Source organism: Rhinatrema bivittatum, chromosome 2, assembly GCF_901001135.1.
Source record: "Rhinatrema bivittatum chromosome 2, aRhiBiv1.1, whole genome shotgun sequence".
Lineage (NCBI taxonomy): Eukaryota > Metazoa > Chordata > Amphibia > Gymnophiona > Rhinatrematidae > Rhinatrema > Rhinatrema bivittatum.
This window is the reverse complement of record NC_042616.1, coordinates 819,046,051-819,066,490: the sequence shown is the minus strand read 5'-3', so window position 1 is coordinate 819,066,490 and position 20,440 is coordinate 819,046,051. Positions and strand designations below refer to the sequence as shown.

The window sequence follows — 20,440 nt, the reverse complement described above, 5'->3', positions numbered from 1 at the left end:
AATGTGAATGCACAATACCAAGCAGCTCATTACGATGCAAGTCAAATTACATGGCTTGCTTTACGGTTTCAAGTCACAATATTTGATTGGCATTAACTGGAAAATTACTGCAGGATTTATTTAACTGTGGTGCTGCTGAGTATTGCAGTTCGGTAGATCCATGTGGGAACTATACCACACATTAGTAAATCATCCACTTAGGCAATTAAACCGATTGTAAACCGAACCCTTAGTGTGGACGCTAAAGCAGGCTGCAGGGCCATTAGTTCATATATGCTAAAGCTATGAAGATCCATGTAAATGAAGGAACTGAGGATTTAGTGGCTGCAACTTGGCATACATTTGTTACTGCACTGGATTAGGTGTTAACATTTTAGCTCATACAACTGCAATAGGACTTACAGATGGAGGCCATGGGGCTGCTGCCACGGTGGAGAGGGAGGGGGAGATGCCACACCCAGGGACACTGCTTTTTCAAACATTATTGCATATTTCTAAATATGTAAGGCACAACGCTGCCACAAACGGAATTAAAAAGGGCCATGGCACAGCTTCTTTGCTCTGGTGGTGGTTGTGCTGAAAGTTTGCATGGTCTCAGGGGGTTTCCAGGAGGCACCAGCAGGGCCGTAATAATGTCAGATGAGGAATCCTGCGCTTCTGGATCCACTGGCTCAGGTATGAGAGAGGGATCTCAGAACACAGGCCAGGTTCACTTCCCAGAGGAAAGGGGATGGAGTGGAATAAGATACATTTCCTCTAAGAAAATGAGCATCGTATGAGTCTGGGTCTTACAGAGGAGCTCTGGAGGTGTGTAAAAAGTCAGGCAAAACAGCAGAGGGAGAGAGCGAGCGAGGAGGGGTCTGTGTGAATGAAAATGAATGAATGTCTGCTGGTCTACGGAGGTGGGCCTATCTGTAATTCATGTCAGCATTTACCTCTGCTCCTAGCACCTGCCTTGCATCCTGGCCTTTCCTTTGTTCCTCTCAAGACAACTTTTAGTGTTTAGGTGTGAGCAAATGTAATCACTGAAGTTTCAGGCTCTCTCACCCGACATCATCTGAGGATCAGGGCTTCCCGATTGTGGAATATTTCCCAAGCTAGTTATACTAGGGTTGAACTATACTGTGGAAACGCCAAAAAGCCTTGTGTGATGCCACTGGCAGCGTTAAGATTTTACCGTGCTCCCAGTGGCCATGGGAGTTTCAGGGGGGTGGGATGTTCGGTGGGAGGGTGATGGTTAAGAGGGAGCTCAGAGACCGCATCTATGCGCCCCCAAGTCTCCCCTGATGAAGAAGGATCGCCGATGGGCAAGAAAACATAGAGTAGTGTGGTAGGAGCCACAGCGTTTGCAGGAAAGAAACACTGAAAGTGGAGAAAGCTACGGGGCTGGACAGGATGCATCCTGCAAGGTGAAGGCCACTCCCCTGAGTGATCTCAGGAGGTGGGGAAGAGGATAGGGAAGCATTTTGAATTCAGTGGGTCGCACGATCCAAGGCAGCCTGCTTCGTTTTGTTTTGTTTAGCAGAGACTGTGGCAGACGAAGCCAATTCACCGGATGTGCTGTATTTGGATTCTGGCAGAGCTTCCGGTATAAATAAACAGAGCATGCTGGGGGTGGGTCCCCAAGGTGGTGGACTGGAGATCACAGATTAAAACCAGACTGAGCAGCCTTTTGAAGAGTAGAGACCTCATCTTGATTAATTAATTTCACTCAGTACTCATATAACGCCCAGGGTGGTACATAAGAACTTGCCATACTGAGCCAGAGGGTCCATCAAGCCCAGCATCCTGTTTCCAACAGTGGCCAATCCAGGCTACAAGTACCCAAACATGAAATAGATCCCAACAAATGTAAATAACAAATTCAAACAAAATTAAATTTAACCCAGTGCTAACAATCCCCCACACCTCCAGGAGAACACAATGAGAGCATTCAGCCTCCTCCTCCAGGTTGTTGCTGTTTTTCTGAATGTCAGGTAATTAAATTCTACCCGGACATTCAGAGGGCATGAGTTCCACAGAAAAAGCTCGTTTACCAAGCAAACCTTGCTCTTCTCAGCTTTCCTCGGGACTTGCATCAGAGCATCCTGAGGGGAATGAGGAATCCATCCAGGGACATACCATGCAACTAACATAACTGATGTGCATCTGTCCCTCAGAAAGCAACACCATGATCCTAAATTCCCTCCTTCAAAGGCAACCAGTGCAGTCTACATACTAAAGGAGCTGCGCTACATCTACGGGGTAAACCAAAGATAACTCTGGCAGCCATGTTCTGCATCACGTGAAGCCAACCATAATCTGAAACCTGTACCTCCAGTCGAAAGGAAGTTAGATGAGGCTCTAAGAACTAGTGCCCAGGAGGGAAAGGGAAGGTCGACCATCAAAGTTGATTAGATTATTTATTTTAGACATTTTATACACCATGGTTCCATGTAAAGATCACAATGGTTCACAAGTATTATTATTAGGAATGTAGATAGCTGGGTGGCGGGTGGGCGTGAGGATCGCCTGGTAACTTGCCTGGTGCGAAGGTGGCGGACCTCACGTGTCACCTAGATAGGATTTTAGACAGTGCTGGGGAGGAGCCGGCTGTCGTGGTACATGTGGGCACCAACGACATAGGAAAATGTGGGAGGGAGGTTCTGGAAGCCAAATTTAGGCTCTTAGGTAGAAAGATTAAATCCAGAACCTCCAGGGTAGCTTTCTCTGAAATGCTCCCTGTTCCACGTGCAGGTCCCCAGAGGCAGGCAGAGCTCTGGAGTCTCAATGCGTGGATGAGACGATGGTGCAAGGAAGAGGGATTCAGTTTTGTAAGGAACTGGGGAACCTTTTGGGGAAGGGGGAGTCTCTTCCGAAGGGATGGGCTCCACCTTAACCAGGGTGGAACCAGACTGCTGGCGCAAACCTTTAAAAAGGAGATAGAGCAGCTTTTAAACTAGAACAAAGGGGAAAGCCAACAGTCACTCAGCAGATACCTCGGAGGGAGGTATCTTCAAAGGATCCTAAAATAAGAGGAATTAGGCCAAGCCAATACAGAGGTTCCAAAAAAAAGCAAAAGGAGCCCATATGTTTAAAATCATGAGAGGTCCTGAACGGGTAGATGTGAATCGGTTATTTACACTTTCAGATAATAGAAAGACTAGGGGGCACTCCATGAAGTTAGCATGGGGCACATTTAAAACTAATCGGAGAAAGTTCTTTTTCACTCATCGCACAATTAAGCTCTGGAATTTGTTGCCAGAGGATGTGGTTAGTGCAGTTAGTATAGCTGTGTTTAAAAAAGGATTGGATAAGTTCTTGGAGGAGAAGTCCATTACCTGCTATTAATTAAGTTGACTTAGAAATTAGCCACTGCTATTACTAGCAAGGGTAACACGGAATAGACTTAGTTTTTGGGTACTTGCCAGGTTCTTATGGCCTGGATTGGCCACTGTTTGAAACAGGATGTTGGGCTTGATGGACCCTTGGTCTGACCCAGTATGGCATTTTCTTATGCCTTTAAGTACCACCTGAGTTAAAAGATTCCACAGTACTCCTGTTAACTGATAAGCAGATTGATAATACAAGCAAAAAAAGAGCTAATGCCAGAAGTCTAAAAGGTAAGATGGGAGAGAGAGTTTATAGCACTGGATGAACATGTAGATATAACCGGCATCTCAGAGACCTGGTGGAAGAAGGATAACCAATGGGACAGTGCTATATCAGGGTACAAATTATACAGCAATGATAGAGAGGATGAATGTGTGTGTGGGGGGGGGGGGGGGGGGGGAGGCGCTTTATGTCCGGGAGGATATAGAGTCCAACAGATAAAGATCCTGCAGGAGACTAAATGCTCAGTAGAATCTATATGGGTGGAAATTCCATGTGTGATGGGGGAAGAGTATAGTGATGGGGGGGTATACTATCAGCCACCTGGCCAATATAGTGCAGTAATAATGGGAGAGTTCAATTACCCTAATATTGTCTGGGTAAATGTAACATGAGGATATGCTAGGGAGGTGAAATTTCTAGATGAAATAAATGACTGTTTCATGGAACAGGTGGTCCGGGAACAGTTGAGAAGGGGATCCATTTTAGATCTAATTCTTAGTGGAACACAGAATTTGGTGCAGGAGGTAACAGTGGTGTGGGCCAATTGGTATAGTGAGATCAAATTTCACATAATGACTGGAGAGAAAACGTTAAGTAAATCTACAGCTCTAGCATTAAACCGTGATGAATTTAAACTGAAGAGTCAGGAGGGTCTTGATGACCTGCAGATGGACTGGATGTACTGGTGGACTAATAGATAAAACAGGTAATTTCATTGTTGTGCACGTTAGAAAATCTTTTGATTTACACAAGTAAAATCAACTTACTGGAGGTAAAAGACTTCCTAGACCACTGATATGAACCGATTTGTGTTCCATCCAGCTTTCTAAGAGACTTAATGAATACTGCAATGAAAAAATGTCTTTCCTTTTGATGATCACTTTTATCAGCAAATAAAAGTAGTGGCAATGAGCACTTCTAATCTTTATGTGGATGTTTTTCAGGAGCAGATGTTGTCATTATCCTTGTTTAGAAAAGATCTATAGATAACATCATAGTCCCGTGGTCAGGAAATGTAGAATCTTTATAGGAATTTATGTCATGGTTAAATGATCGGGATGAGCATTTACAGTTTGCTTACACTGCGAGTTTGCTTCAAGTGAGCTTTTTAGATATTTTGATCAGTTATGTAAACTCAGCGTTTCGTTTTACAGTCTTTCATCAACCAACAGATCGTAATACAATATTATATTGTGATAGTCATCATCCGCAAAAATTACAGCAGAACTTACCTATGGGTCAATTTCTGAAATTAAGAAAGTTATGTTCTACAACTGCAGAATGTAAGATATGGCCTTAGAGATGAAAAATAGGTTTCTAGAACGAGGATCTCCAAAAGAGATTGTACAAAAAGCCAATAAGAGAGGGAGTGCGTAAACCGCAAATTATTATTCCATCCACAAAATGCACAAAAGTCCTCTAAATTAGTTTGATTGTTATTTTCACACCTATTCTAGTTTTGTTGTTTTCTTCTTTGACAATGGTTATACTGAAGGGATGCAGCAGGGTAGGCTCTGTCCTCATATAGGATATCCTTTCAGTTTTAGTCTGTCTCCACCTGCTGGAAAGGAGGCTCAACCCACAGTCTGGACTGATCCGGGTACGTACAAGGAACTCCCCGTTAGGGCGCACTAACATTTTTACGTTAGCGTGCACTAAACCCGAAAACAAATTTTTCCCGAAATTTTGGGAAAAACACGTTCAGGTTTCAGGGTCCTCTAACCAGGACGAATGCACATGCCTAATATCTATTACTAGTAATTTGTAAGCTATCATTATTTATTACCTATTTTATTTAAAATATGTATAACTCTGCTATCCACAATACTAGGCAGGTAACAAAACAACATATAGAAATTTACAAAATTGTATAAAATAAGCATAAAAATGAACTAAAATATCAACAAATATATATATTAAAACACAATGTAAAATAAATAAAACACAGAAATAAAATTTGGAATGAGAGGCAGGTAAAACTATCACCAGGGACTTGTATGGCCAAGAACCCTGGCCTTCAATTACACAGCTAACATATCTCTCGCATATCTGAAAGTGCCTGACTGCATCTTAAAACCAAATGGGCTAAGCATATGCATAAAAATCCCTTAATCATATTAATCAAGTAGTGTCCTAACAGTGCATAGGAGCCAGCCTGTAGATAAAAACTCCCTATCCATAGGCCTGTTGAAAGGTGAGCTTTTTTTTTTTCTTTTTATTAAGTTTTCAAATAATTACAAAGCATTAATAATCTTTGTACAGAAATTTTCAGTAATTTTCCACAATATGATATTTCAACATCATTACAGCAATTATCCCAAAGAAAAAAAAAAGTTTTTTAAATTAGTCCACAAATATACCTGGGGGCGGAGAGAGAAATATAGGAAGCCCCTTCCGAAGAAAAATATACAGGGAAATGCCAAAAGCCTGCAAAACGTTACCCATTACTATATTGCTAAAGTTATAGGACTAACTAAGGGTGATGAACATTCACCACCCTTTTCTGGGAATTAAGCCACAACTTTAGCAGTTCTGGAATCAGGAAAATATACGATGATACTTGTTGTATGTTCAAATATGTATATACTTACCTTTGTTAAATGTATAACGCTTATATAACCCTGTTAAATGTATAACGCTCCGGCGTAAGTTCCTGTTCACTGTACACCGACGTGATATCTTTGATGAGCGGCGGTATATAAAAAAAATTATAAATAAATAAATAAATAAAATCTGCACGGGGATCTTAGTTGGTAATTAGCTCCCAATGCTCTCGTTTCCTGTCTAAGTGCCAGGAAACCTTTCCTGCGCTCCTGTGTGGCTTTTGCCAGATCAGGGAAGATCTGAACAAATTGGCCCATAAAGTGGGCCCCCATATTCTGAAAATATTTCCTCATAATTAACCCATCATTTTCATAGATAAAAGAAATTAACAATGTGGCTCTCTCCTCAATCTCAGTATTTGAAGATTCTAAAAATTCTGTCAAATTCCCAATATCTAATTGATTATTTCTGTTATCCCTCGAGCGAGAATAAGGCAAAAAGTACACCTTGTTAAGGGCAGGAATGTCTTCAGAGGAAATATGTAAAATCTCACTCATGTATTCCCTGAGAGTGACCCTCGGTAACGCTCCTATGATCTTAGGGAAATTTAACGGTCTTAAATTGATTCTGCTAAGACGGTTTTCCAACAGCTAAGTCTTTCTATTAAGGATGGCGCAATCTTGAGTCACACTGGACTGTATTTTATGAATATCTTTAAGCTGATCCTCAATGCTTTGTACCTTATTTCCATGTTCATTCATTTTACTATTGTGGTTTAGTGTCACAATGTCCATTCTAGTAGAAATTTGGGTAATTTGCGCCATGCAGGTCTGAAGGGTAACATTTTGCTGAGCCATTAATTCCCAGGCGGTTTGGTCGGCATCACAATTTCTGGTCAGCTCTCTCGGTCTGAAGGAATTAGTTCTGCATTTATAATAGGAACCGTCTTACCGCCATCACGCTGTTCAATCTCCGAGCCTCCAGCCGCACCTCCAAACCTTGCTGTTCCACACACGTGACTGCTCCCTCCATGGTCTGTAATCCCGGGGATCCCAATGCAGACTCCAGCGCTAGGAGAGACAAAATTGCCTGGGGTCTCCTTAGCGTTGGGAGGGCTGAGTGAAAGTTCCCCCCACGAGACGGTGGCCTCCTTTCCGGTCCCGTCAGCGGGGATCAGCTTCTCGCTTTCAGTGATCGAACGCTGTCCCGCTGGAAGTGAGGGTGTTTACCTTTCCGTTTTGGGGGCACAGTCCGGTTTCAGAAAAGTTTCCAAAGAAGAAACAGCGGGAGCTCTTGAGACGTGCAGCTAGCAGGCGGCCGTCGTCAATAGAAAGTTTTATGGAAAGGTGAGCTTTTAAGACCTTCTGAAATCTGGTAATGGAAGACTGGGCTTTGATTTCATTTGGCAGGTCCTGCCACCTAGAATAAGCAATCCCTAGACTCAGCTCGGTGTACTTGTGTCACTGATGACAATAGGCTATCTGCACATACATGTGAGCACGACTTTATACTGATGTGCACATGTGTGCGTGAATGCGTCTCCAGCGCGTAAGTGGGGGGGATTTTAGTAGGTACGCACAGCAACAAAATAGGCCTTTCTCCCCCTGGCTAGCTTGCCTCCCTTTTACCCCTGACCCTTAAAACCCCGCTGACTCGCCTTGTTTTTTTCTTACACACCGTCCTTAGCACAAGTAAAATTACACGGCAGGGGACCCCGGCATGTGCTTACACGCTGACTTCATGGTGCAGTCCTGGTTTTAACGCACGCCAGCCTTTTAAAATTAGGCCATTAGCGATTAAACAACGTAGCCAAAAGGAAGGGTCCTTGAGGGACTCCAGAGCGACAAATTCCGATTTTCTCTCTCCCAATGAATCTTGTTGAAACTGGTCACGCACGAAGAAGTGAAACCATTGGTAAAATGTTTAGGTAATACTGATTTGCTTAAGACGGCAAAGCAACAGTGTATGAATAAAAGTATCAAATGCTGCCATGATATCTAATAAATTTAAAAAATAATCTAAGAGTTCTCTCTATTACCCCTAATGCATTTACCTGCTTCTCTATTGCTTCACCTCCCCTTTGCCTATTCTGTCCCCCTCTATCCTTTAAACTCTATTTGTTCATTTTTAATTTGAAACAGTTATTTGTCATTATGTAACTTTATTTCTTCCTCTCTAACTGTTTTTTGTAAACCGATGTGATGTTCCATATGAGCTCCGGTATATAAAAGCATTAAATAAATAAAATAAACAAAATACTCTTCTATCAAGCTCATAATGGAAAATGTCCACGATGGATATAACAATATTTCAGCTAAATTGGCAGTTATCCAAAAAACTATTATCTAAATACTCATTGAGTTGCTTTAGAACAATATTCCCCAAGATTTTATTAGCTAAGAAGGGCAGCGAAGTTAATGGGCGATATTTAGTTTAGTCAAAGAGGTCACAGTCAGTTTTTTTCAAGACAAGACAGACTGATCCTATTTTAAGTATATTAGGAATTATGCCTACCTACAAGGATTTATTGACAAACTCGGTAAGAAATTGTCCTAATCCATCTCTCATTATTTTAAAGAATGAATTTGAGCAGAATGTAGTGGTCAAAATGTATCTCGAAGGTTAGATACAACCTCTATGACCTCACTGGTAGACTCTATCAAACCTTTCCAATTGTGTATCACAGCGGACAATATTACTGTCTTCAGTGCCTTTCCATGGCAGTTTTAGATTCATTCATTGGAAGGCGATATGACTAATTTATTAATAGAGACAGATTATCACCATTTCCACTCACACTGTCCAAGATGGCATTTTAATTGTACTAGTTCATTGCAATACCATGAGGCATTTTATGGTTTTAGTATGTAGAGGAGCGATTTCTTCTCAGGTAGCAGTCAAAGTCTCCTGCTAGCTGGTCACCTCAGATTCCACATTAGTCATATCAATATTTCCTAACTTTGGCCTGGATTTATCAAAATGCAATAAATATCGCATGCGATAGGAAAAGGGCTGTGTTTTATGGTAATAGGCACTTTATTGCAATTTGCACTAATACCTATGCGAAGCGCTATCTTAGTGCAAATTGCGATAACTTTTTCACATTTTGCGATAAGTGCCAGAATTGTTGTATTTCCTACATACGACCATGTTTAGAGAGAGAGAGAGAGACTAACCATAATGCCCTCACTCTAGATAGGTATTTATCTCTCTATGGGAGGCCCACCTAGTAACTCGAGGTGAGGTTTAGGTATTAGTGTAGGGGTTAGGGGCCACTTTGACATTCAAAGTGAGACGAACAAACAGAACAGTGCTCTCTTGTGAAGATTTGATGACCTTCGGAGTGAGGAAACTCACCCAAAGATGAGATTTGTGCAGTGTTCTCTCAACCTAGTTTGATGTTACCAAGGTAGAGAGTCCATCTCTCTCCCTCTCTCTCAGGAGCTTAAAACGGCATGTGCGAAAAACATCGCAATGTGAAAACGCCATATGGCACTTTGCTAAATGACCCCCTTTGGTAGAAAAGTTGAATGCAACTGGTCGACCTCAAATCATTCTCATAACTTCAGCCAGCTGAAATCCCTTCCAATGATCCCTTCATTGGTTACCCCCTAAAGAACTCTCATGTCATTTACTTATCTTTATGCAGTCTAAAATCAAAAACCTAGCCTTATGCCGAACATCTATTCTCCAGCCTTCACTAGACTCTGTAACTTTTACGTTATGTTATTAACCCCATATATCTGTATCCAAGTTATAACTACCTGTTCTTTGTGAGACATCAACTTGTCATTGTTATTGTTTAGAATGTAAACCGAATTGATCAGTAATTCTGTTACTGGAAAATCGGTATATAAAAATGCTAAATAAATAAATAAATAAATCTACCTACTTCTTTTGATGCACTGTCTCGTTATCAGGACTGCCTGTAGTGTTGGACCATATATAAGGAAAAGGATATCAAGAAGTGATCGGGCCATGGATGTGCTTTTTCCCTTATGGCTGGATAACTTGTCCTGTCATATTCAGTGGGATAAATGCCCCACTGAATATAGTAGCCTGAAAGTTATCTGGCTACATGTAGCAGGATAACTAAAATCCTAACTGGCTATATTTGAATATAGGTTTGGACAAGTTCCTGGAGGAAAAGTCCATTAACCATTATTAAGGTGGAGTTGCAGAAATCCACTTCTTATTCTTGGGATAAGCAGCTTGGAATCTCTCTACCCCTTGGGATCCTGCCAGGTACTTGCGATCTGGCTTGGCCACTGTTGGAAACAGGATACTGGGCTGGATGCACCTTTGGTCTGACCCAACATGGCAAGTCTTATGTTATGCTTTTAAGTTATCCGGCCTTATGTGGCTGGATAACTTGATTCTTAATTGGAAAGATATCCGGTTAAGTAGAGTTATCAGAGAAGCAAAAAAAAGTAAAGGGGTCTATGACCCGATTCTTTTTCTGCCCTCCTCAAAATTTTGCATATGGCCCTTTTGGGTCATGCACCCCGCAAAATCAACCTATAATATTTAAACATGTCACGATCAGCAGATTGCCACCCCCAGCACATTCTCATGATGCAGCTTCCTCCACCATCCCCAAACCCTCACACCTACTCGCAGTATCATAGGCTGTCCCACAGCTCCCTACTCCCCGATACTGAAAAACAACCCTTGCTGGGAGTGAGGTCTCAACTCACCTGCTCCCAGCGATCCAGCACTGTGTCTATCTGAAGACAAGCTGGAAGCGAAATTATCCACACTTTATGCTTACAAAAAATAGAAGGGTAAGTCACCATGGCTTTTCCACTTATTTTTTTGGTTATAACATTAAAGTTTTCAGGAAAATTAAATAAAATATAAAAACAAAGGTCCCTCCAAATACCTTGCAAGAGCTGCGAAGCTGGGGAAAGAAGAAGGATTCCTGCACAGACCCCACTGAAGCTGTATTCTTGCACTTTTATCAATCCTGCTCCAGTGAAGGATGGCCTTGCCCTTTAGTCTTCCTTTACCCATCCCCCTCCTTCTGCTCTCCCCCAGGGCATGCATTAGTATTCGTTATTTTCCCTCACAAACATCCCTCTGCCAGCACTCTTTAATTTCCCTCCTGGCTTAGAGCAATGGGCTGAGGACCAGGGAAGCCACAGTTTTAATCCTGCATCTCCCACTGACACCCCCCCATTTTTCCTCAGGTACCCACTTGAAGTGTAAGCTCTTTGGGGAAGGGACTTATCATACCCGAATACTTATCACCATTGTAAGCACTGTGTATGTCTATAAAGATACTAAGTAGCACAAGTATTACCCAGCGCCTTCCTGCAGGCCTGGCTCAGGTCACACACCCTCCCTGCAGCCTCTCCTAGGACATCCTCTGGCGAGCCAGGCTCCCTCCGGCCTTGCGCGGGGCACCTTCGTCCCCCTCCTGCGCAGCTTCTTTCACGTTAGCAGAGGTGATGACCGCATGAAAGGCCCCACTTATCCCCGGTTACACCCCGGCTGCCGGCCACACCGCGGGGCTTACTCTGCCTTCCTCCTGTGCACAGCGCACGCCGCTTAATCTCCCGCCCATGCCGGAGGCCCGGCGGCTGCTACCGGTTACCATAGTAACGGACCAGGCCCCGCGCGCCTCGAACACGCCCGACGCGTGGCGATGACGTACGCAGAAGCGGCAGGCAGTGCGCACGCGCGCTCACACAGCCACTTACCGACGCCATGGGGACCTTTGCCCTCGAGCCTTTTCCGCTTCCGAGGTGGGCGGGTTTGGGGTTTTTTTTTTTTTGGCTCTGTTACGTCGAGGCTTCTGATTGGTCGATGGTGACCTTTCACCCTCCCGCGTCTCCCACATGGTTCTCTGGAGAGCCGGGTGCAGGCGCATGTGTGCCGCGCTATAGCGGGGGTTAGATAGAGACGCGTATAAAGCCCCTGCTTCCTCGTCACCGGCCCAGCGGAGTTAGAGGCAGTAAGAGGCCTTCACCTCCCCCCCAACTATGAGGAGCCCCGTCCGGTCCAAGAGGAAGGCGCAGGAGCAGGAGGTGAGGGCTCCGGTGCAAATACAAATTCTTCCTAAATTACCAAGCGCTTGCGCTTACTCTTACACTGAGCAGGCATAGAAATGAGGGCAGGGAAAGAGCAAACGGCTCCCACACTTATCTGTTTCACTGACCCCCACCCAAGTTCAGGGCCCTTGTTGGTAACTGATTCGAATTTCCTGCCCCCCCTGCCATTGATGCAGAGAGTAATGTTGGAGTTGCATCAAATGTGAGCATAAGCTTAATGGTTAAGGGTAGTAACTGCCGCATCAAGCAAGTTACCCGATGCTTGTTTACCCAGGCTGCACAGATCGATGCCTTGTTGGATGTTGTCTGAATGTAAATCCTCTTTTCCATATTTCCTCCTGCTGTTGAAGCAGAGAGCAACGCTGTATATGCATTCAAAGTGATGTATCAGGCTTAATTGGTTTAGGGTAGTAACTGCCGCAATAAGCAAGCTACCCCCACCTTTATTTGTTTACCCAGACTGTGTGGTTTAGTCCTTGTTGGTTGTCTGAATGCAAATCCTCTTTTCCACATTTCCCCCTGCTGTTGAAGCAGAGAGCAATGTTGGAGTTGCATTAACTGTGTGAAGGCTTATTGAGTAAGGGTAGTAATCATCAGGTAGTAGCCACCATTCCAGTACTCAACCCCCATGGCTCTTCTCTTCATACCCATCCTCTAGCCTTTATGGATCCACAGTGTTTATCCCATGCCCCTTTGAAATCCTTCACAGTTTTAGTCTTCACCACTTCCTCCGGGAGGGCATTTCAGGCATCCACCACCCTCTCCGTGAAGAAATACTTCCTGACATTGGTTCCGAATCTTCCTGCCTGGAGTTTCAAATCATGACCCCTAGTTCTACTGACCTTTTTCCAACGGAAAAGGTTTATTGTTGTCCATGGATCATTAAAACCTTTCAAGTATCTGAAAGTCTATATCATATCACCCCTGCTCCTCCTTTCCTCCAGGGTACATATTTAGGTTCTTCAATCTCTCCTTATAAGTCATTTTATGAAGACCATCCACCTGTTTGGTCGCCCTTCTCTGGACCGCCTCCATCTTGTCTCTGTCTCTTCGGAGATACGGTCTCCAGAACTGAACACAGTACTCCAGGTGAGGCCTCACCAAGGACCTGTACAAGGGGATAATCACTTCCCTTTTCTTACTCGATATTCCTCTCTCTATGCAGCCCAGCATTCTTCTGGCTTTAGGTATCGCCTTGTCACATTGTTTTGCCGACTTCAGATTGTTAGACACTATCACCCCAAGGTCTCTCTCCTGCTCTGTGCACGTCAGCCCTTCACCCCCCATCAAATACAGTTCATTTGGATTTCCACTCCCCATATGCATGACTCTGCACTTCTTGGCATTGAATCTCAGCTGCCATATCTTCAACCACTCTTCCAGCTTCCTTAAATCCCGTCTCATTCACTCCACTCCTTCCGGCGTGTCCACTCTGTTGCAGATCTTAGTATCATCCGCAAAAAGGCAAACCTTATCTTCTATCCCGACATTAAATGCAGCTGAGAGCTTGAACCTGGCTATAAAAACACTGTAAGAAAAAACTCTACGAGCACTATAGTCAGCAAAAAAAACCCCCAAAACCTGTGGACAAATACAGGCCCCCCCCCCCCCCCCAGTAGAAGTACTATTCAAAGTATTACATAATATCACTCAACCATCCTCTTACATGGGAGTGAGGTCTGCGGGTCTATAAACACATAAGATATGCCATTAGGCCCAGTATCCTGTTTCCAACAATGGGCAACCCAAGTCACAAGTACCTGGCAAGTACCCAAACATTAAACAAATCCCGAGCTACTATTCCTTTATTGATTAATAGTTTATTTCCTAGCGTGTAGCAGATGGACTCAGGACCAGTGGGTATAGTCTCTCTGCTGGGTTGGGTTGGTTTGGTTTGGGACTGGGCGGCTAAATGCGAGAAGCATTTTTTTTCTGTGGATTGGGTTGGTTTGGGTTGCGCTCCCTGCCTCTGATCGCCGGCTGCTGGGCTTGCTGGCGCCGGGCGCTCAAGGCAGCGGGGTCTGTAGGAGAGCCATCCACTTCCTGGTACCTGTCATTTCAAACGACAGGTACCAGCGCACCCAGGATACATACACACATCCCTTTTTCATACACACGAGCTCCCAATCGCTCACACACATACACACTCCTTCACAATCTCCTCATACAGCCTCCCTCTCTCTGGCACCCACACTCAAACACCCCCTTGCTCTCTCTCACACACCCCCTGCTTACCCTCCCTAGTCTCTCTCTCACTCCCCTGCTCTCTCTCCCACCCTCCTGCTCACCCCCCTGCCCCCTGCTTTCTCTTACCCCCTGCTTTCTCTTACCCCCTGCTTTCTCTTACCCCCTGCTGTCTCTTACCCCCTCCCCCCTGCTGTGTCTCTACCCTCCTCCCTCCTAATCTCTCATACCCCCTCCCCCTTCTCCCACTCCCTCCCCTCTCTCACAAACCCCTTCCCCCTCCTCTCACACTCTCCTCCCCTCTCTCACAAACCCCCTCCCCCTCCACACACACAAACACACCTCTCTACATACATTCATGCTCACCGGGACTTTCATCTTTGCCGCGAGTGGATTGCATCCTGAGGCACTCGGGGTGCCTTCTTGTTCCCCGCGAATGGCGTGCGCTCCGTTTGTGGCGCGCCGGGAGCCTTCATCTTCGCTGCGACTGGGTCGGGGGCCTTCATCCTCAGTTCGACTGGTGTGCCGGGGGCCTTAATCTTCGCAGCGAACATTGTGCTCCATTTGTGGCATGCCGGGGTCTCTGCCATTTTTTGTGCAGAATTTGGCAATTCTATGCAGAATTCCCCCAGGACTAGTTTATGGACTTCTCCAGGAACTTATCCAAACCTTTTTTTTAAACCTAGTAACACTAACTGCCATAACCACATCCTCTGGTAATGAATTCCAGAGCTTAACTATGCGCTGAGTGAAAAAGAATTTTCTTCGATTTGTTTTAAATGAGCTATTTGCTAACTTCATGGAGTGGACCCTAGTCCTTCTATTATCTGAGAGAGAAAATAACCGATTTACATTAACTTGTTAAAGTCCTTTCATGATTTTGTAGTTTATCATATCATCTCCAGTCCAAAATGAACAGCCCTAACCTCTTCAGCCTTTCCTCATAGGGGAGCTGTTCCATCCCCTTTATCATTTTGGTTGCCCTTCTCTGTACCTTCTCCATCGCAATTATATCTTTTTTGAGATGCGGCGACCAGAATTGTACACAGTATTCAAGGTGTGGTCTCACCATGGAGCGATACAGAGGCATTATGACATTTTCCGTTTTATTCACCATTCCCTTTCTAATAATTCCTAACATTGTTTGTCTGCTTTTTTGACTGCTGCAGCACACTGAGCCGACGATTTCAATGTGTTATCCACTATGACACCTAGATCTCTTTCTTGGGTTGTAGCACCTAATATGGAACCCAACATTGTGTAATTATAGCATGGGTTATTTTTCCCCATATGCATCACCTTGCACTTATCCACATTAAATTTCATCTGCCATTTGGATGCCCAATCTTCCAGTCTCACAAGGTCCTCCTGCAATTCATCACATTCTGCTTGAGATTTAACTACTCTGCATAATTTTGTATCATCCAGTCATTTATGAAATTTACATAGAAACATAGAAATGACGGCAAAAGAATGCCAAACATTCTTTTGCCCAGCAAGCTTTCACACTTTTTTTTTTCTCATACTTATCAGATACTCTAGGCCTTTATTAGTAACGTTTTGGTTCTATTTACCTTCCACCCCCGCCATTGATGGTAGAGAGCAATGCTGGAGGTGCATCTAAGTGAAGTATCTAGATTAATTGGTTAGGGTAGTAACTGCCTCAATAAGCAAGCTTCTCCCACGCTTATTTGTTTACCCAGCCTGTGCAATTCAGTCCTTGTTGGTGGTTGTCTGAATATAAATCCTCTTTTCTTCACCCCCCTGCCATTGAAGCAGTGAGCTGCACTGGATAGGTATTCCAAGTGAAGTATCAGGCTTAATTGATTCGGGGTAATAACCGCCATAACAAGCAAGCCACACCCATGCTTATTTGTTTACCCAGATTATGTAATTCAGTCCTTGTTGGTTGTTGTCTGAATTTGATCATATTATGATCACTATTGCCATGCGGCCCCACCACTGTTACTTCTCTCACTAAATGCTATGCTCCACTGAGAATTAGATCTAAAATTGCTCCCTCTCTTGACGGTTCCTGAACCAATTGCTCCATAAAACGTCATTTATTCTATCCAGAAACTATCTCTCTAGCGTGTCCTGATGTTACATTTACCCAGTCAATATTGGGGTAATTGAAGTCTCCCATTATTACTGCACTACCAGTTTGGTTCGCTTCCCTCATTTTTCTTCGGATTTCACTGTCTGTCTCACCATCTTGACCAGGTGGACGGTAGTATACCCCTATCACTATAGTCTTCCCCAACACACAAGGGATTTCTACCTATAAAGATTCAATCCTGCATTTAGTCTCATGCAGGATGTTTATCCTGTTGGACTCTATGCCATCCCTAACAGAGAGTAGGATTAAATGGACAATTTTCTCAGTGGAAGGGAGTGGACAGTGGAGTGCCTCAGGGATCTGTATTGGGACCCTTACTTTTCAATATATATATAAATAATCTGGAAAGAAATACGACGAGTGAGATAATCAAATTTGCAGATGATACAAAATTGTTCAGAGTAGTTAAATCACAAGGAGATTGTGATAAATTGCAGGAAGACCTTGTGAGACTGGAAAATTTGGCATCCAAATGGCAGATGAAATTTAATGTGGATAAGTGCAAGGTGATGCATATAGGGAAAAATAACCCTTGCTGTAGTTACACGATGTTAGGTTCCATATTAGGTGCTACAACCCAAGAAAGAGATCTAGGTGTCATAGTGGATAACACATTGAAATCGTCGGCTCAGTGTGCTGCGGCAGTCAAAAAAAGCAAACAGAATGTTGGGAATTATTAGGAAGGGAATGGTGAATAAAACGGAAAATGTCATAATGCCTCTGTATTGCTCCATGGTGAGACCGCACCTTGAATACTGTGTACAATTCTGGTCGCCGCATCTCGAAAAAGATATAATTGCGATGGAGAAGGTACAGAGAAGGGCTACCAAAATGATAAGGGGAATGGAACAGCTCCCCTATGAGGAAAGACTAAAGAGGTTAGGGCTGTTCAGCTTGGAGAAGAGACGACTGAGGGGGATATGATAGAGGTGTTTAAAATCATGAGAGGTCTTGAACGGGTAGATGTGAATCGGTTATTTACTCTTTCGGATAATAGAAAGACTAGGGGCATTCCATGAAGCTAGCAAGTAGCACATTTATGACTAATCGGAGAAAGTGTCTTCATTCAATGCAGAATTAAACTCTGGAATTTGTTTCTGATATATGTGGTTATGTTCTTAATTCAGCACCAAGAGCTGAAACTCAAATTACAACCTGACATATGAAAAGTCACAGGTATGCAACTTTGATTTCTCCGTGGACATGCGCAGAAAACAGAACAGCTGTACTGCCAGAGATGGCTACATGGAAAATCCATGTTAGCAGAATACTTCTCCTTAATCGCACATGCAGAGTACCAAGTATAGGATAAGTGATCACAGACCAGAAATAAAGATGAAGTGGAAATATCAAGAAGCCAGACTCTGTATGCAGTGCAACACTGGAGAAATAGAAACGGAAATGCATTTCCTGTTCTGCTGTACAAAGAGATGAGAGATGCACATTTCTCAGGTGTGAGAGAGAAAATTAGACTTCCCACAACAGAATGAGGAAGAAAATCTCTGTATAATTTGGGGGAAATAGCAGCTAAAGCAGCAAAATATACGGTATCCTGCCTCCAAGCTAGAAACGTGACCTTAGCAGGGACAGTAGAGCAGCAAAACCTGAGATGCCCTGCTGTTGTATTTTCTGTAACCTTTACCTTTAGTATGGTTTTGTAGTTTTTACCTTCATTTGTATGTCACTTTGGTAACGGGTAAAATTGTCATGACACTGAATCCTGGCAGGGGAAGGAGGATGAATCTTTGGAGGAGAAGGTTGGAAGGGGAGGAGAGGAGAGAGTTGGGATTGAGAAGTCCCTGATAATCATCGGGGCCCTTGGGGTGACCTCCCCAGCTCTGAGCTCTTTTCACCCAGGGGTTTCTGCTGTCATTTCAGCTGCCTCTCCTCAGCTCCTCGGGCGTGGTGGAGGGCGAGGAGGTGACGGACAGTGAGGAGAGTCTGTTCTCGGGCCTGGAGGACTCTGCCAGCGACAGCAGTGATGAGGAGGAAGAGGAGGATGGATCTGATGGTCAGAAGCCAGCGGTGAGTATGGGATCTGAACCTGCTAGGGGGGTCAGTTCTTCCTCAGTCCTGTGTCCTGGAAAGAGTTGGAGGTGCTGGACAGTGTCCCAGAGGAGGCCAAAACACTGACCCTCAGTCAGCCGGGCATAAGGTTTGTTTGGCAGCTGTAGTCACCTGACCACAGCAGATCATTTCAGGACCAGGTCAGCCAATGCAGTGTAGTAAAATAGAAATTAAAAATATCCCCCCTGTGACAGAAGAGCAGGGGCTGATCTCCTTCTCTGGAACTGGCAGTTTGGAAAAGATATGATCATATTTATTAGTGCCTTCCCACCGACGTGTTCAGAGCATAGTGCAGTGGTGACTACACGGCATCTAATTACAGCAGAAATTATTACTGAGGAATTCCATAATCATTTCCTAGGAAGTCTCTCCCCCTCCCGCAACAATCCCATCAAATATAAATTCATAAGAATATTCAACGTCTGATAGTCATCACATAAAAACTATCCTCGACCCCCAACAGATTCACAGTATCCAGTACTCTGCCCTGTATTATTAAAGCGAGTACCCGTTTCGTCAGATTGCTGAAAAATGAACAGACGCACAAAAACGCCACTTGCGTACCAGGATCAGTCCAGACTGCTGGGTTGTGCCTCCCCTCCAGCAGGTGGAGTCAGAGAAAAGCTGAAAGCACCTCTCATACAACTTGGGGTGCCACCTGATCCCTCAGTATATCTCTGACTCCAGCAGATTGAGAGGCGTAACCTGCGGTCCTGATCTCCTCTAAATTCCCTGTACGTACCAGGATCAGTCCAGACTGCTGGGTTATGCCTCCCCTCCAGCAGGTGGAGTCAGAGAAAAGCTGAAAAGCACCTCCCACATAACCCGAGGTGCCACCTGCGATCCCTCAGTATTTCTCTGACTCCAGCAGATTGAGAGGCGTAACCTGCGGTCCTGATCTCCTCTAAATTCCCTGTACGTACCAGGATCAGTCCAGACTGCTGGGTTATGCCTCCCCTCCAGCAGATGGAGTCAGAGAAAAGCTGAAAGCACCTCTCATACAACCTGGGGTGCCACCTGATCCCTCAGTATATCTCTGACTCCAGCAGATTGAGAGGCGTAACCTGCGGTCCTGATCTCCTCTAAATTCCCTGTACGTACCAGGATCAGTCCAGACTGCTGGGTTATGCCTCCCCTCCAGCAGGTGGAGTCAGAGAAAAGCTGAAAAGCACCTCCCACATAACCCGAGGTGCCACCTGCGATCCCTCAGTATTTCTCTGACTCCAGCAGATTGAGAGGCGTAACCTGCGGTCCTGATCTCCTCTAAATTTGAGTTTGGTTATTCAGGTTTGACTTTTTGCTGACCTTTGACTAGATCAGTTTCTTTTGGTTTAAGGTAGTTAGGTCAGCTGATAGGTTTGGTTTCTGTCCTTTCTCTTCACATGCGCTGGGCGAGGATCTGATGCTTGGCAGGGCAGTGCCCTAAGGGCCTATTTCCCGGAGATAGAGATCCCTTGGGTCCAGGGGGAGTATTCACCGGTGGGCCCGTCACTCTCCCCCCCCCCCCCCTGTATGTATATTCCAGGGGTGTTTCACCTCTGAAGGGGGCTCAACTATCACAGGAGAGAAGCGGGGATCAGATTAACATGTTGGTGGCAGGCTGTTTCATCGCTTCGCTGGCCCCAGCCTGCCACGCTAGGGTCCCGGGATTCCGGAGGGGGTGGCGTGGTCACCCGGCGCGTTTTTATTTTACCTCAGTCACAGCTCTGCTGTTTTCGCACCCTTTTTTTCCCTGCTCTAGCAGCTTCGGGCTGCCGTGCTGCGTGCGTTGGCCTGCGGGGAGTCGGGGGGCGCGGCTCTCTCGAGAGGGTCTCTGCTCCCGTTGTCTTCCCGGGGGCGAGGGACCCTCTCGGAGACCCAGCGCTGCCCGTGGGTCCCC

At 44.8% G+C, this 20,440-nt stretch overlaps 1 protein-coding gene and 1 long non-coding RNA gene across 2 annotated transcripts in view; one reads left to right on the top strand and one right to left on the bottom strand.

The window, feature by feature from the left end:
* Positions 1-11,703, bottom strand: part of LOC115085829 — a 328,161-nt gene extending 316,458 nt beyond the window's left edge. The window contains exon 1 of the long non-coding RNA XR_003854969.1: positions 11,441-11,703. This is a non-coding gene — a long non-coding RNA (uncharacterized LOC115085829). The remainder of the gene's footprint in view (positions 1-11,440) is intronic.
* Positions 11,704-11,939: 236 nt separating this feature from the next.
* The window catches only part of BOP1 (BOP1 ribosomal biogenesis factor), a gene marked incomplete at its 3' end in the record, with an annotated part of 183,453 nt that continues 174,952 nt past the window's right edge, over positions 11,940-20,440 (top strand). The window contains 2 exon segments of the mRNA XM_029592293.1: positions 11,940-12,167; positions 18,373-18,519. Coding sequence (XP_029448153.1) covers positions 12,123-12,167; positions 18,373-18,519 — 192 coding nt within the window.